We start from the raw sequence: 13,239 nt of genomic DNA, 5'->3' as shown, positions 1-13,239 counted from the left end.
CTGTATTATTTAGTTTCAAAATAATTTTTCAGTTTCAAATATCTTTTTTTGAGTTTCAAAATGTTTTTCTTTTGAACAAAACTAATGGCCCCAAAAAAAGCTCCATAAGAGAGGCACTGTATTTTTCTCATGTGGTAATGGGTTTTGGCTCTCATGGTTTGAGTCGAAATTAAAAGTCTTAAGCTTTATTTTGAAAAACACCCTAAACCGGAAACAGGAAGTCGTAAGCCGTAACTACAAATGCTGATGAGCTAATAGCGAAAAACGCACATTTAGACCCTGTTACTGTTCGTCGTCGTTTGTTGTCGAAAGGGATTTGCTTCTTCTTTAAAGGATATAAAACTTCAAGGTACTTGACTGAAGCATTTTATCTTGAAATTGTCACTGAATAGAAACTTAACTTGATAAGGCCAAAGTTAATGCTAAGCTAAGCGTTAACACGAGCGAACAACATAGAAAGTTAGTGTTGCTGTCATAAAACCCACGGCTACTGCTCGACCTTTTTGAGTAAAAATGTTTGATGGAAACTTTCAACGCTTTGCAGATAATGGCTGCTGACTGGTTGGGTAGTTTGGTGTCGATTAACTGTGGGCCAACGCTGGGAGTCTATCAAGGAGAAGTGTCGTCTGTGGACCAGTCAAGCCAAACCATCTCCTTACGACAGCCTTTCCATAACGGAGTCAAGTGCCCCGTTCCCGAGGTCACATTCAGGTAAAAAATTTTTCTCTCTCTGTTGTTACATCTTTTTCACAGTTTAGGCCGATTGGTTGAATGTTTTGTTAATTATTGAAAATGTTATTCCTTCTCCAGTGCCATCGATATAAAGGAACTAAAGATTTTGGACATTAGAAACAGCAATGCTAGGACCACAGCCACAAACGTAAGCAGCGTGCCCGTTGCAGTCCCAAAGGGTGACCCCAGATCTGTTGAGAAACTGAACTCTCCACAGCAATGCTCGAAGAGTTACGGAGACCGTCACCTGGATGCTCTGGGCCAGCCTAAAGGGTTTCGTCGAAGACACAACTCCTGTAAGATCTGGTCATAAAACCACGTGACTGGCATTTCTGTGGCATACCACTAACAGATGATGTTCTTGCAATTCCATCAGGGTCATCGAGTAGCCGAGGGCCAAACCAAGCAACACCAAAAAAGAATGGCATGAAGAACGGTCAGATGAAGCACAGAGATGACGAGTGCTTCGGAGACGGCGTGGATGATGGCCTGAATACAGACTTTGATTTTGAAGGAAACCTGGCACTTTTTGACAAAGCGGCAGTTTTCTCGGAGATTGACACATCAGAGCGCCGTAACGGTGCACGGTCACGTGGCACACCTCAGGATCAGACGCCCTCACGGTACCGTCATGATGAAAACATCCTGGAGGGTAAACCTGTTGTTTACAGACAGATTATTGTACCTCAGCCTGGGGCCAATGAATACTGTACTGGTGAGTATTTCACATTCAGAACAGGAGATGTTTATTAACAAAATAAAGAGGAAAGGGTAACTTTTTTTTTGTGCCGTTCAGACTCTGGACTTGTGGTACCAAGTATATCCTATGAGCTGCACAAGCGTCTGTTGTCTGCTGCCGAGCGTCATGGTCTCACACTGGAGCGAAGGCTTGAGATGACTGGAGTGTGCGCCAGTCAGATGGCACTTACATTACTAGGAGGGCCCAACAGGTAAGCATGTAGTCATAATGTAGACATTTACACATGATCTTAGAAAATGTATAGCTGTGTGATTAAAAAGGTTTTGAGTGAGTTATCTAACTTTATTTAGATCTTATAAAGATTTACTATTATGACCAATTCCCTAAATCAGGGGATTTCAGAGTATCTGAGCGTGAGTCCAGGGGCCTCATCTTTGTCCTTTTCATTTCCCACGTTCTGGATGACTGAGAAATCTACAGTCCGATCGATACAGAGTTTATTTTACCTTCAGCTTGTTGCTCTGGTCCAAAAATACAATGCTATGCTGCAGAATCCAGAGGCAAGATCAAATGTAAATTCTGGACCTAACAAGCATGTCAGATAATTTAATTGTTTCTGATTGTACAAGAACTTCAGAACATAAGTAGCAGGTGTGGTTACTTCTTCAAACAAAGCCCGCTGCGTGTGGGGACACTACTTCTTCTGTGCATAACTGGTTGCCTCTGAACTGTTAACAGTTCATGCTGAAGTCTGAAGGTCACATTTTAAAGATTTATTGTCAAAAGTCAGTGTTTCCCCTATGGAATTTGTCTTTGGGGGGCGGGGTCTACAAACACAAATTTGCATGACTCACCTTCAGTTATAGTAATACATTTACAGCGATGTGATGAGATGGGCCTCATGAGATGTGAATATTTGACTGCCTGATTAAACCTTGAGACTTGATCTGCCCCCATTTAAATAAAAATGACTACATGCTGTGAAATTCTTGGAGGGGTGGACCGTCTCGTTTCCCCTACCATTACCATTATTCCTTAGATAATGGTAGGGGAACCGCTGGAAGCTAGCATTGTCGCTTTTATGAACCGAACGCAAATGTATGGCAAGCCTCTGTTTGATCACACACAAGTCTGCTGAGGTTAACTTCATGAGAAAAAATCGATCTCATGCCCTATGAATCAATACTGCAAAGTTTAACCAAAGATCGATTTAATAGATTTTTTTTTTTCACCCAGCATTAATAATAATGAGCTGTAAATTCTCAGTTTCTCTAATTTGGATGTTTCTGTGGTGTTTTGGTACAAAATTTTAAAGCACATTTATTTATTTATTTATTTATTTATTATTATTTTCAGATTCACGCCAAAAAATTTACATCAGCACCCCACAGTGGCGCTGCTGTGTGGCCCTCATGTTCAGGGAGCTCAGGGCATCAGTTGTGGTCGCCACCTGGCCAATCACGAAGTGGAGGTCATCTTGTTCCTGCCGAACTTTGTCAAGATGCTCGACTCTGTGACGAGCGAGCTCACACTCTTCAGTAAAACTAGTGGCAAACAGGTGTCCAGCATCAAAGGTGGGTTTTCTTCTGACATCATTAACTTAACGTGAAAAGTTTAATTATTAACAAACTACTTTTTCTCCCTCTTAACTCCAAAGACCTTCCCGACACCCCAGTCGATTTGATTATAAACTGTCTGGACTGCCACGAAAACACATTCCTGATGGACCAGCCTTGGTACCGGGCAGCTGCAGACTGGGCCAACCAGAACAGAGCACCGGTGCTCAGTTTGGATCCTCCTGTAAGTGGGCAGGGCCATGCGGTTGAGGCGAAGTGGTCCCTCTCGCTTTGCCTCCCGCTTCCTCTGGCTGAGGGGGCCGGCAGGGTTTACCTGTGTGACATAGGTGTTCCTCGCCACGTGTTCCAGGAAGTGGGAATCAAATACCATTCTCCTTTCGGCTGCAAGTTCGTCATCCCTTTACACTCTGCTTGAAACGACTGATTTAAGGTTCTCACGTTTCTTGACCTTTTGGGTTTTGGCGCCTTATGTTCCGAGAGGCTATGCTGATTTTCAGTTCAGCAGCTTCTGATTCAGTGTTTAAACTGGACTGTACCATGTTAAAGGACCAAGGTTGTGTACTTTAATGTTCAGGTATCAGAACATGTGGATGGAGGAATAAGCTATTGAGTCGTTAATTAAAAGTAGATGTTCTGACCATTGAAAGTTGTAGATAAGCTTTAAGGGACGAAATCATTTAGGTGTTTAAAGTTGAATAGGACAATCTCTGACTTTAAACGACTTTTAAAGCCATCGGGTGTGTTGGTGTAAATCCACCATATAATATAATGCACACAATGTTTCATAAAGTGATCCGAGTTCCACTTTCAGAGATCAGTTCCTGTTTTCAGCCTGGGTCTGCTTTACATTGGTTTTCATGAGCCGAGAAGACGGGTACTAGATGCAGCTTCAGTTCCTCAAGTGGCCGTAGCCTTTTTCGAAGAGATGAGTTTCTATCCAAGCTCATTTCTGTAAACTGTTATAGGTTAGTTTTTCAACAACGTGCAATTAAATTTTCTCAGCTTTTTCTTGTTCTGCGAAAATTAGAGCGTCTGTTTTGCCAAGTCGCTACTTATCATCCTAAATTGCACGCACATGGTGTAACAGTAGTCTTAACCTGAGTTTTGAGAATAAAACTACAGGCATGTTTGACTAATCTTAACGTCATTTGATTGTTGAAGTTTAAATTTGATAGTTTCACATTAGGAAATTTAGACTGTTGTCTATTTTAACACGGTGAGTTGGTCAGTTGTGCAGCCATTTGTTTAAAAACAGTTTTGTTCATGCTAAAGATGACTTTAATTAGAACTCTGTGGGTTGACTACACTCAAAATAATTGTAGTCTTTTTGTTTGATCATTTGAGAGGAAGTAAGTTTTACACCCTAAATATTTGTACCGTTTTCAGATGAAGGGCTATCGCTATTTAAAAGTTCCACTTAGGGTGAAACCCAAAGGGTTGATGGCTACAACTTTTTTTCTTTTTTTAACAACTAATTTTTCTTGCACTGTAGAAACTTGTCTTCCGATTTACTTTTGACCTATAAAGCTGTCTCTAAATCGTAATCCATCACAGTAATGAGCAAGTCCGTTCCGTCTTGGTAGCATCGTGGTTTTGTGATGCAGCTGTAGTTTAAATGAGCTTTGAAAGCCATATTAAACTAACAAATGTTAGGCTTTCAGCTTTGTCCCGTGTTGTGATGCTTTATTTTCCAGATGTTAACATCTTTAACGGCTGATAAAATGCTCCCAAAACTGATGTAAATTCTAAGGGCTAAAAACTACTGGCATGATCCTTCAAGTATTACAGTTTAACTCTTCCTGTTTATTTTGTATTGAAAGCTGTGCCAAGTGATAAATGCAGTAGGAGTACTATGCCTTTTATTTACTGTGTGCTGATCTACACAACTTGTCAACAATGTCTTGCACAGAGGAGCTTTATGAACGAATAGAATTGGGTCATGTACAAATTGTTTATGGCAATCGTAAAACAAAAACAGCATGTATATGTTGAGGTATATATTTTTTCATTTTAGGTAGTTTGGCTGATGTTTAACTTTAAACATACAAACTGTGAACTATAACTTAAGCTGCTTCAACTGTGCTACATTTAGAAGTTTTGACAGATTGTTGCCACCTTTTTGTTTTACAGCTGCAAAAACCAAACCTAGAAATAAATTTATCAGTCTCCTATGGCCAATATTTTTTTTAGAGAGGCATTCGTAATTATAATTTGGCAGCCTTTGATATTAGTCTAGTTGAACCTAAAATGTTTGTGGTCCATTTTTTGTTGAAGTTACAAATCCAGGTTCTCCTTGGTGTCAACATTTTAACATTTAGGAAGAGAAAACAGTTGATTTGTGTTTTCACTACTGGCCTGCTCAATAATTTTGTTCTTTGTCCAACATTCCTGCAGCCTGATGTGTAACGACACATCTGTTGAGACAAGTCTGATGAGGAAACTGAATGTTACTGAATGTGAATCAAAGGATTGTTATTTTTGGCCACAAGAGGGCAACAAAACAGCATTTTGGTGCCTCTTCCTTATTCCGCTATGGCAGCTTTGTTGTAATCAGTGACTTTTTTCACATTCAAATACTTTCCCACAATAAAGATAAAAAAAAAAAAGTGAAAATGCGGATGTACTGAGCTTTCAAAGTTGTTTTGTTTATGTGAAAGCTGTTAATACTTTGAAATAATATCCAAGTTCACACAAGATTACCTATCGCTTTAGAAGTCACATTGATTGTTGGGAAAACTGTGAAACTGTCAGGTGTCTGCAGTTTAAAATAATAAAAACCCAAACTAAACTTAACCACCTGTGTGTCTGGACTTATTACGTAAACATTGCCTCACTGATGCCGAAGTTCCTCCGATGTGACAGAAATGGATGTTCCGCGAAAATTTATTTTTAGGCAGACGCAGCGCGCATGCGCAGTGGGGGGAAAAAATCAAGGTGGGGCAAAACTTGAAAGTTTTTGACTCAGAGACGAAGAGCTCGCGCTTCTGGTCTAGCGGTTTTGCTAACTCCTGTGTGTTATTTATTTATTTTTTAAGAATAAGGCCGTCTCGACAGCTGAGACAGAACTGTAGAAAACTTATTTAAATATTTTCTGTTTAAATATTTTTGACAGGAGGCGCAGCCTTCGAGTTATTAATGTTTGTCTGCTGGAGTACATGACGGATTTTTACTACTTTTACATCAGCAGCTCGAGTTAGGTTGGAGCAGACTTTTTGTGTTTTGGAGAAGGGCGTGTCAAGAGTTTATCTCTTGTTTCATAAATGAACACGAACGTGACTCAGTAGCTGATTTTTCTCCGCTGCATCCTCAAACAGCTTCACAGAAACAGGTGAGAAACTACTGTTATAACTAAACATGCCTGTGTCCACGTGCTCATTTTCATCCAGAGTTATTAGAGGAATCAGATCGAACCCAGTCTGTCTAGAGTTGATTTAAACTTGTATTTATGTTGAAGTGTCTGTTTTGAGGTGCTGTCGTGGCCTCAGATCTTCCCTCAGCTACTTTCTGTGACTTCCTGGGGTTGAGAAGCTGCAGCATGCACGCAGCTCACCACTTCTCTTTGTGGCAGCGTGTTCCTGAATGTTGTTACATAAATCTACTGACACGCAAGTGTAGGTTTTTCCTTGTTTAGATGGTCAATTTCAACCAGTTTGCACAATCAACCAATTCACACAAAGCCCAACGACCCTCTGGAGGGAGGGACAGGAAGTGTGATTTGCATGTGGGTTAGCAGTCCTGCATATACTCTCATTCAAATCACTCTTCTCTCCCCTCATGAGCTGTACACCTTACAGCTCTGTACCTTTTTTGTTTTGAATTGAGGATGCTTCTCAAATGTGAAGCCAAATGTCAGAAAACAAGAGAAGTTCAGCAGATTTGAACCCTTTTTATTTAAAATAGAAGTTGAGACAGGAGGAACTAGGAATTCCCTTTTTATCGAAAGCGACTAAAACGCAAAAGGTGGGCGATAATATATTTGTTGTGTTTGCAAAATATCTCCTAAACTAGTGGACAGATTTTATAAAAACTTCCAGAGTAATCATTGATGTACATCTACAACTTTACCTTACAGACAGCCCAGTTCAAGATGGCCACCAAATGGCTATAGAAAACACAAAAATGGACAGATGTTGAGCTAAAGTTTGGTGAAGCTGTAGCCGGGAATCATTTTTAACTCATATTTTGAGAGCTACAAGATCTAAATGTTACAATAAACAGTTTCATTCAGCCTGTTTGTTTGTAAAATTTCTCAGTCAACCCAGTTCAAACTTACCAAATGTCAGTTTTACAGGTACTGAGCTTTAATTTGATGTAATAGCTGAGAATCATTCCAATCACATACTCCAAGTTCTAAAAGATACAAGAGCTCACATTATGTTCATGTCAAGGTTTGATTAAAACAAAACCCTGCTATAACTTACTTATTTTGATCTTAATTTATGAAAGGTGACAGACAGGCGATATGCACTCTGTCAAGGAATGCTGGGATTTTAATGTTTAACAAAGTTTGAACTCCGTTAATACAGCCCTTGACATTTCTTGTTTTACTTTGAGATTTTTGTTTTAGAGCGTCACAAACCATGCAGACAGACATACTTTTGCTGGTGAAACAAGACGAGAACTCAAGAAACCACAGCAAAGCAGCAGCAGTTTGCATTGCATGGTTTGTGCACAGCACTGCAGCAAGGAAGTGTCCATCCGTTGCTCAGAGGCATGCATCTTTGACTTATATGGTGATTTTTATGCGTATACTTTGTAGGAAAAAAGAAAAAAAATCAGCCCAACTAAAAGTCTCGTCTGAACTTTGGATAGCTGTAAAATGCAAAGTTCACTCTGCTGTCTGGATGCCATATCAAAGGGATTGCCCCTGAGTAAGAGTTATTAGCTTTTCTTTTCCTGGTGTTCTGAGAACAACCTTGTTTTGCACCGTTGGATTTGTGTTTATTCAAGATAACCAGGACACTATTTTAGGTATGCATCCTGCAGTTACTTTACTGAACCTGTATCAGATCCTGGCAGGAAGGATAAATAAATATGACTCTTAAATTTAATACGACAACTTGTATTTCTGTAACAACCATGCTTTCTCACCTAGATGTGATGTGTAGTTTGTTTTTTGAGACCAAAGGCAAATGATCCCTGAGGAAAACAGTAGTCCAGCTGGACAAACTGTTGTCAAAAGCTCTGTTTCTCCTTTCCCATATCCAGTGCATACCTGTCAGGTAAAACTTACTGGTTATGAAAAGAAATTATTGTTTCCTTCTTGATATACCTGCCAGCCAGGTATGCTCTGCTGCTGCTTTAGTGACAACAACCCAGATCCAGAAGCTGAAGGTCGAAGGGATGGCTTTATTTTTATTTTAAGAAATATTCTGACCCTTCACATAGGTTAAAGGTGAAACATCCTAAAACAAACTTCTTTAAACATCAGATACTTAATAGGTAGGGGTACAACAATAAATGCATCTGTATCAGATGGTTCAATACCTTGCTCTAGGTTCAGTACACACTATGTATCGAACAATTCAGATTTTTAACATTTATTTCATCAACTTGTCTTCTGAAGATGCTCTGTGTTGAAGGCTCAGAGGATCTACGTTTAACTACTCCACCTAGGCTGCATCAAGCGCAGATCCACTGAGAAACTTGTTTCAGCAATATTTGATTTAAAAACTGTACTTTAGAGGTTGAACATATCTTCATAATTAATTTCAATAAATTACAAGTTAAGAAGGGCATGGAAATTTCTTCTTTTTTAATTAAAAAAACAAACAAACAGTGACACTAAAGTATCGAACCGAATCATGAATTTTCTGTACCGTTGCACCCCTATTATTAGGTTATTAAAATTAAAGTTGTTGGTAAAATGTTCAAATAAATCTGAATGTTAAATGCACCAAAGAGAGGTGACTGTTCAAACAGACAAACGGATTAGCTTTGTTGTGAAATTGTTTTCTCATTGACCAAAGTCATTTTAAAGTTAAAATTAAAATCATAGAACAGATATTAAACAATGTTCTGTGGAACAACTAATATCTTATGTGATGTAGCTTTGAACTACCTCAGTTTATATCAATATGTTCAACAAATCAAAGGATAACATCATTCTCAACAACCATCAGGCTGTTTTTAATCTCCTGTCCCAGAAATAAATAAAACGTACCAACCTAAAATCATTTCTAAATTGCGTTTGATTTTTGGAGACCATCTTAAAACACTTCACACAGTGTTTTATAAACCATTTTGCAGTACTGGTAGTTTGAGATTCATAGACCAAAATTTAAAAAGTCACTGAAGCATGTTTTTTTTAACATCGATGAGAACCAGGACTCTTTACCTGGCTGCATCCGAACAAAAACATGTTTGTTGCTAAAGCTATTCATGACCTAAAAGTAGGGATGCACGATATATCGGTACTGATTTCGGTATCGGCCGATATTAGCAATTTTTTAGAATATCGGTATCAGTCCAATATGTAAAACTGGGCCGATATTAACATCCGATATTGATTTCCCACTTTTTAGCTTTGTGTTTCTGTTTTGGGAGGGGAGATGGTTGGTTGAACAGCATCTGTTCGATCATGATAGTGATATTTACGCTGCGTAAACAGGAATAACTGAGGTAGAGCCATGTCAGAAGTCTGGTTGTTCATTTACGGTTATCAAAAAAAAAAAAGACCCAAGTGTGTTTTTTTGTATATGTATAATATAATCTGTGTGTTTGTGTAATATCAGTAAATATCGGTTATCGGCCATAACAGGAATAATTATATCGGATATCGATATCGGCTGAAATTTTCATATCGGTGCATCCCTCCCTACCTAAAAGTCTTGTGCATGTGTTGTTAAAAATGCTACAATAAAATAGCTACATTACGAATGTTAATTCCTGGGCTTTTTAATTGACAGTTTTATTTATTTATTTATTTTTTGCTATTATGTTGTAAAAATATTTATCTTTTATTTTATTTTAATGTATGTTAGAGTTTCTTGTATTTTTTTTTTGTTGTGTCTTTGTATGTCTTTAATACAACACATACAAAATATGATTTGTTACCAGACAAATTCTCCATATTTATTTACTATTTACATATTTATTTATTAGCTACTATTGTCTCTTGTACGGGTACATCGATTGCAGTTTTCTGTCCTATCACCAATCTTTAAAAAAATCTGACATGCTGATTTTGACTTTGGCCAATACTGATTTTTTAAAATAACTGATCAAGTGTTAATCAGGTGTTAGAAGGTCACAATACACCTTCCGTGTTCCAATCCTTTTTTATTAAAAAAAATGTTGAACAATACCATTGAAACAATGCAAACTTGTTTGAACTGAACATTAGGTATATTAGCAATTAGCAATATTGGCAAATAAATTAATCACGATTAATTGTGGTATTTAGCCGATAACGATTAATTTGACGATTAATCCTCTGGAGTCCCTGGACACCCTCATGTCCTGGTCACATGACCAATTTAGTGGGAAAGATTTGCTCTTCATAAAAATCTGTTCCAAATTGTCAAAATTACAGACTTCAGGCTATATATCAAATTTTAAATTGTGTTGATAGATAAATAAATAACAGAACTTTCTTTTTAATGTTCATCATATTTGAAGCAGAGAGGAGCAGCAAGTGAGCGGACTCTGCCTGGTGGCATTAATTAAATAAATTAAATATTAACCGTCAAGTGCCAAAAAGTAATCGATTAATGTTTTTCTGACGATTAACTGCACACGATACGATTATGCCCAACCCTAATTCAAACTAAGTTATGTAAAATGCTCACCTGCTCAGTATACCAAAAATTACCAAAAGTTTTGTAGATAAAATACCCTCCGTAAATAAAATACTATCACTTCTGGTGTAGTTTGATTGTTACTATGTACAAACATTTAGTTTTTTAATAACATAAGGTAGTGCTGGGCGGTATACCGTTTTGTACCGAATACCGGTTTTTACTTTTGTTATGATATGAATTTTCTGAATACCGGACATTCCGGTTTAAATAGCGGAAAGTTTCGTCGCAGCCGCCAGTGAACTGTTGTTTCCCGGGGGACATTTTTCCTTGCTGCACCGCTATGTGCATTAGCATGCTAATGTTTGGTGCAGCTAGTTGCACCGCGGGTGGTGATTCCGCTGCTTATATTGACCGACGTTTATAAAAACATCCCGTTTTCGCCATCGCTGAATGTAGTAAACACCTCTTCAGTGACGTGCACAGTTAGATTTAACGCGGTTAGTTAATATTAGAGGTGTAAGAAAATATCGATACACTGAAATATTGCGATATTTCATTTCCCGATACTGTATCGATATTCTAAAGCCCTGTATCGATTTTTAATTAAGGTTTAAAATGTCAACTTTCCTGCCAGCCGTTCATTTTTATGTTGTAGTTCAGCCTCTGACCACTAGTTGGCAGCAGTGAGCCAGCCATTTGGCTCCTCTACCTCTTGAGTGCTAGAGAGTAAGGGTAGCATTAGCATTGTAAGTAAACATTAGCTTTTCTTTTTTTTCAGTAAGAGGTTTTTATTTAATAGAATTTTTGGACAAAAAAAATCACAATATATCGCAATATATCGCCTTGCTTACAGTATCGCAATATATCGGGATATATCGTATCTTGACCCCTCTGTTATGATATGTATCGTATCGCCAAATTCTTGCCAATACACAGCCCTAGTTAATATGAAGACGTTATGCTGATGGAGACTTAACGTGGTTCTATTGTGAAAAGCCTGCAGGAAGTAGTTTGTAGTGGAGTTGGAACTGACTGGTGTGCAAGGTGAGTCGTGCTGAAAAGCTTTAATAAATAACATAAAACAATAAACCCGATCATAATCTTTTCTTAACCCTCCTCCTTCACGACTGGACCAAAATGCGTGACAACTGTCTGCAACCACCAGTCAGAGAAGAACAGACACAGAGGAGGGAAACAGAGACAAACAGAGGTACAGTAAAAGAAAAAAAAAGTCAATAAGCAGGGTTTGTACATTTTATTATCAGCTGAGCTGTGATGAAAAGAAAAATACAGTCAAATACCGGGAAACCGGTGAAAATGTTGAAAAAACCATGATATAAAATTTTGATCATATTGCCCAGCTCTAACATAAGGCAAAATGAATTAATGCCAAACAGTCCACACACATACAATAAAAGAGCTATTTGTTTTAGATAAGCTGTTCCAGCCATCACACTTTACGTATAAGCATCTTTAAGTAGCAGTTAAGTGCAGTATTCATGCAGATTGACATTTCACCACTGAGCGTGTCAGTTTGAAAGCTGCTTATAAAAAGTTTAATTTCCCAAGTTGATGTTCGTCTCTTTCCCAGGATGTAGCAGACTCAAGATTCTTCAGCTCAGATTCTCTGCAGGTAGATGAGGGAGTGGCAGAAAAGACATTTCTACATTCCTGTCTTGTCTTGCTTTGTTCAGTCAAGCTGCCACTGATTTGTTTAGATCAGAACCTTCACTGATTTCTAGAAGATGGTGGGCAGCAGCAGATCAACAGGTTAGACGACACAGTTACAGAGAATACACCAAACAAGAAACCAAGTTTAATTTGAAGTTATTTAACACATCTGTTAGAATATGCAGTTGTGGACTTTTATTCTCCTTTGTGCCATGATCCTGGCTCCACTCGGGCTTATTTTGCCTGTACACTTGTATTTCTTTTGCCTTCAGACGTTGCTGTGTTTCACTGCTCACATAAAGTCTCTCAATCAAGTCTGTCAATTCATGGTTTGTATGTGCTGTGTTATGCACTGGTGTGATCTGTCTGACAGCAAAACACCAAATGAACAAGTAGATTAATTTTAAAGAAACTCAAAGGAAGCAATGGCTTTTTAAATTAATCTGACTCAACACAAAATGGCTATAACTTGGTAAATTTTACAGAGATTGAGCTAAAATTCGGTGTGGTAGTAGCTCTGATTAATTTTCAACATATGCTATTAGAGCTAACAGTTCACATGAAATCTTTGTTTAAAATGTTGCCATTAATTGTAGAGCATGTCTGTTTGTAAAATACGTATATTGTGAACCACTGGATAGATTTTAATGACAATTTCAAAGATGTACAATTGCAAATAAATAACTGAGGGAGGCTGATTCAAGATTTTAACACAGAAATGGCTATACAGTGGTTTGCAAAAGTATTCATACCCCTTGAACTTTTCCATATTTTGTCACATTACAACCACAAACATAAATATATTTCACTGGAATTT

The 13,239-nt window shown here is 38.0% G+C and overlaps 2 protein-coding genes across 3 annotated transcripts in view; both read left to right on the top strand.

The window, feature by feature from the left end:
* The first annotated feature begins 206 nt into the window (after positions 1-206).
* edc3 (enhancer of mRNA decapping 3 homolog (S. cerevisiae)) lies at positions 207-5,802 on the top strand. The gene is made up of 7 exons (XM_014021532.1): positions 207-349; positions 545-711; positions 811-1,028; positions 1,109-1,447; positions 1,529-1,682; positions 2,789-3,006; positions 3,090-5,802. Exons 2-7 carry the CDS (start codon positions 548-550, stop codon positions 3,422-3,424), a joined length of 1,428 nt encoding a protein of 475 aa, XP_013876986.1. The 5' UTR covers positions 207-349; positions 545-547; the 3' UTR covers positions 3,425-5,802.
* Positions 5,803-5,942: 140 nt separating this feature from the next.
* LOC106526842 (tyrosine-protein kinase CSK) overlaps positions 5,943-13,239 on the top strand; it is a 26,977-nt gene continuing 19,680 nt past the window's right edge. The window contains exon 1 of one of the 2 annotated variants that reach the window (XM_014021533.1): positions 5,943-6,337. The gene's annotated coding sequence lies outside the window, so the exon portion shown is untranslated. Of the gene's footprint in view, positions 6,338-11,926; positions 11,962-13,239 lie in introns of those variants that run through there. The other variant, XM_014021534.1, reaches the window with a different exon arrangement.

This window comes from Austrofundulus limnaeus, unplaced genomic scaffold (genome assembly GCF_001266775.1).
Source record: "Austrofundulus limnaeus strain Quisiro unplaced genomic scaffold, Austrofundulus_limnaeus-1.0 Scaffold296, whole genome shotgun sequence".
Taxonomy (NCBI): Eukaryota; Metazoa; Chordata; class Actinopteri; order Cyprinodontiformes; family Rivulidae; genus Austrofundulus; species Austrofundulus limnaeus.
This window is presented reverse-complemented; position numbering and strand designations above follow the sequence as displayed.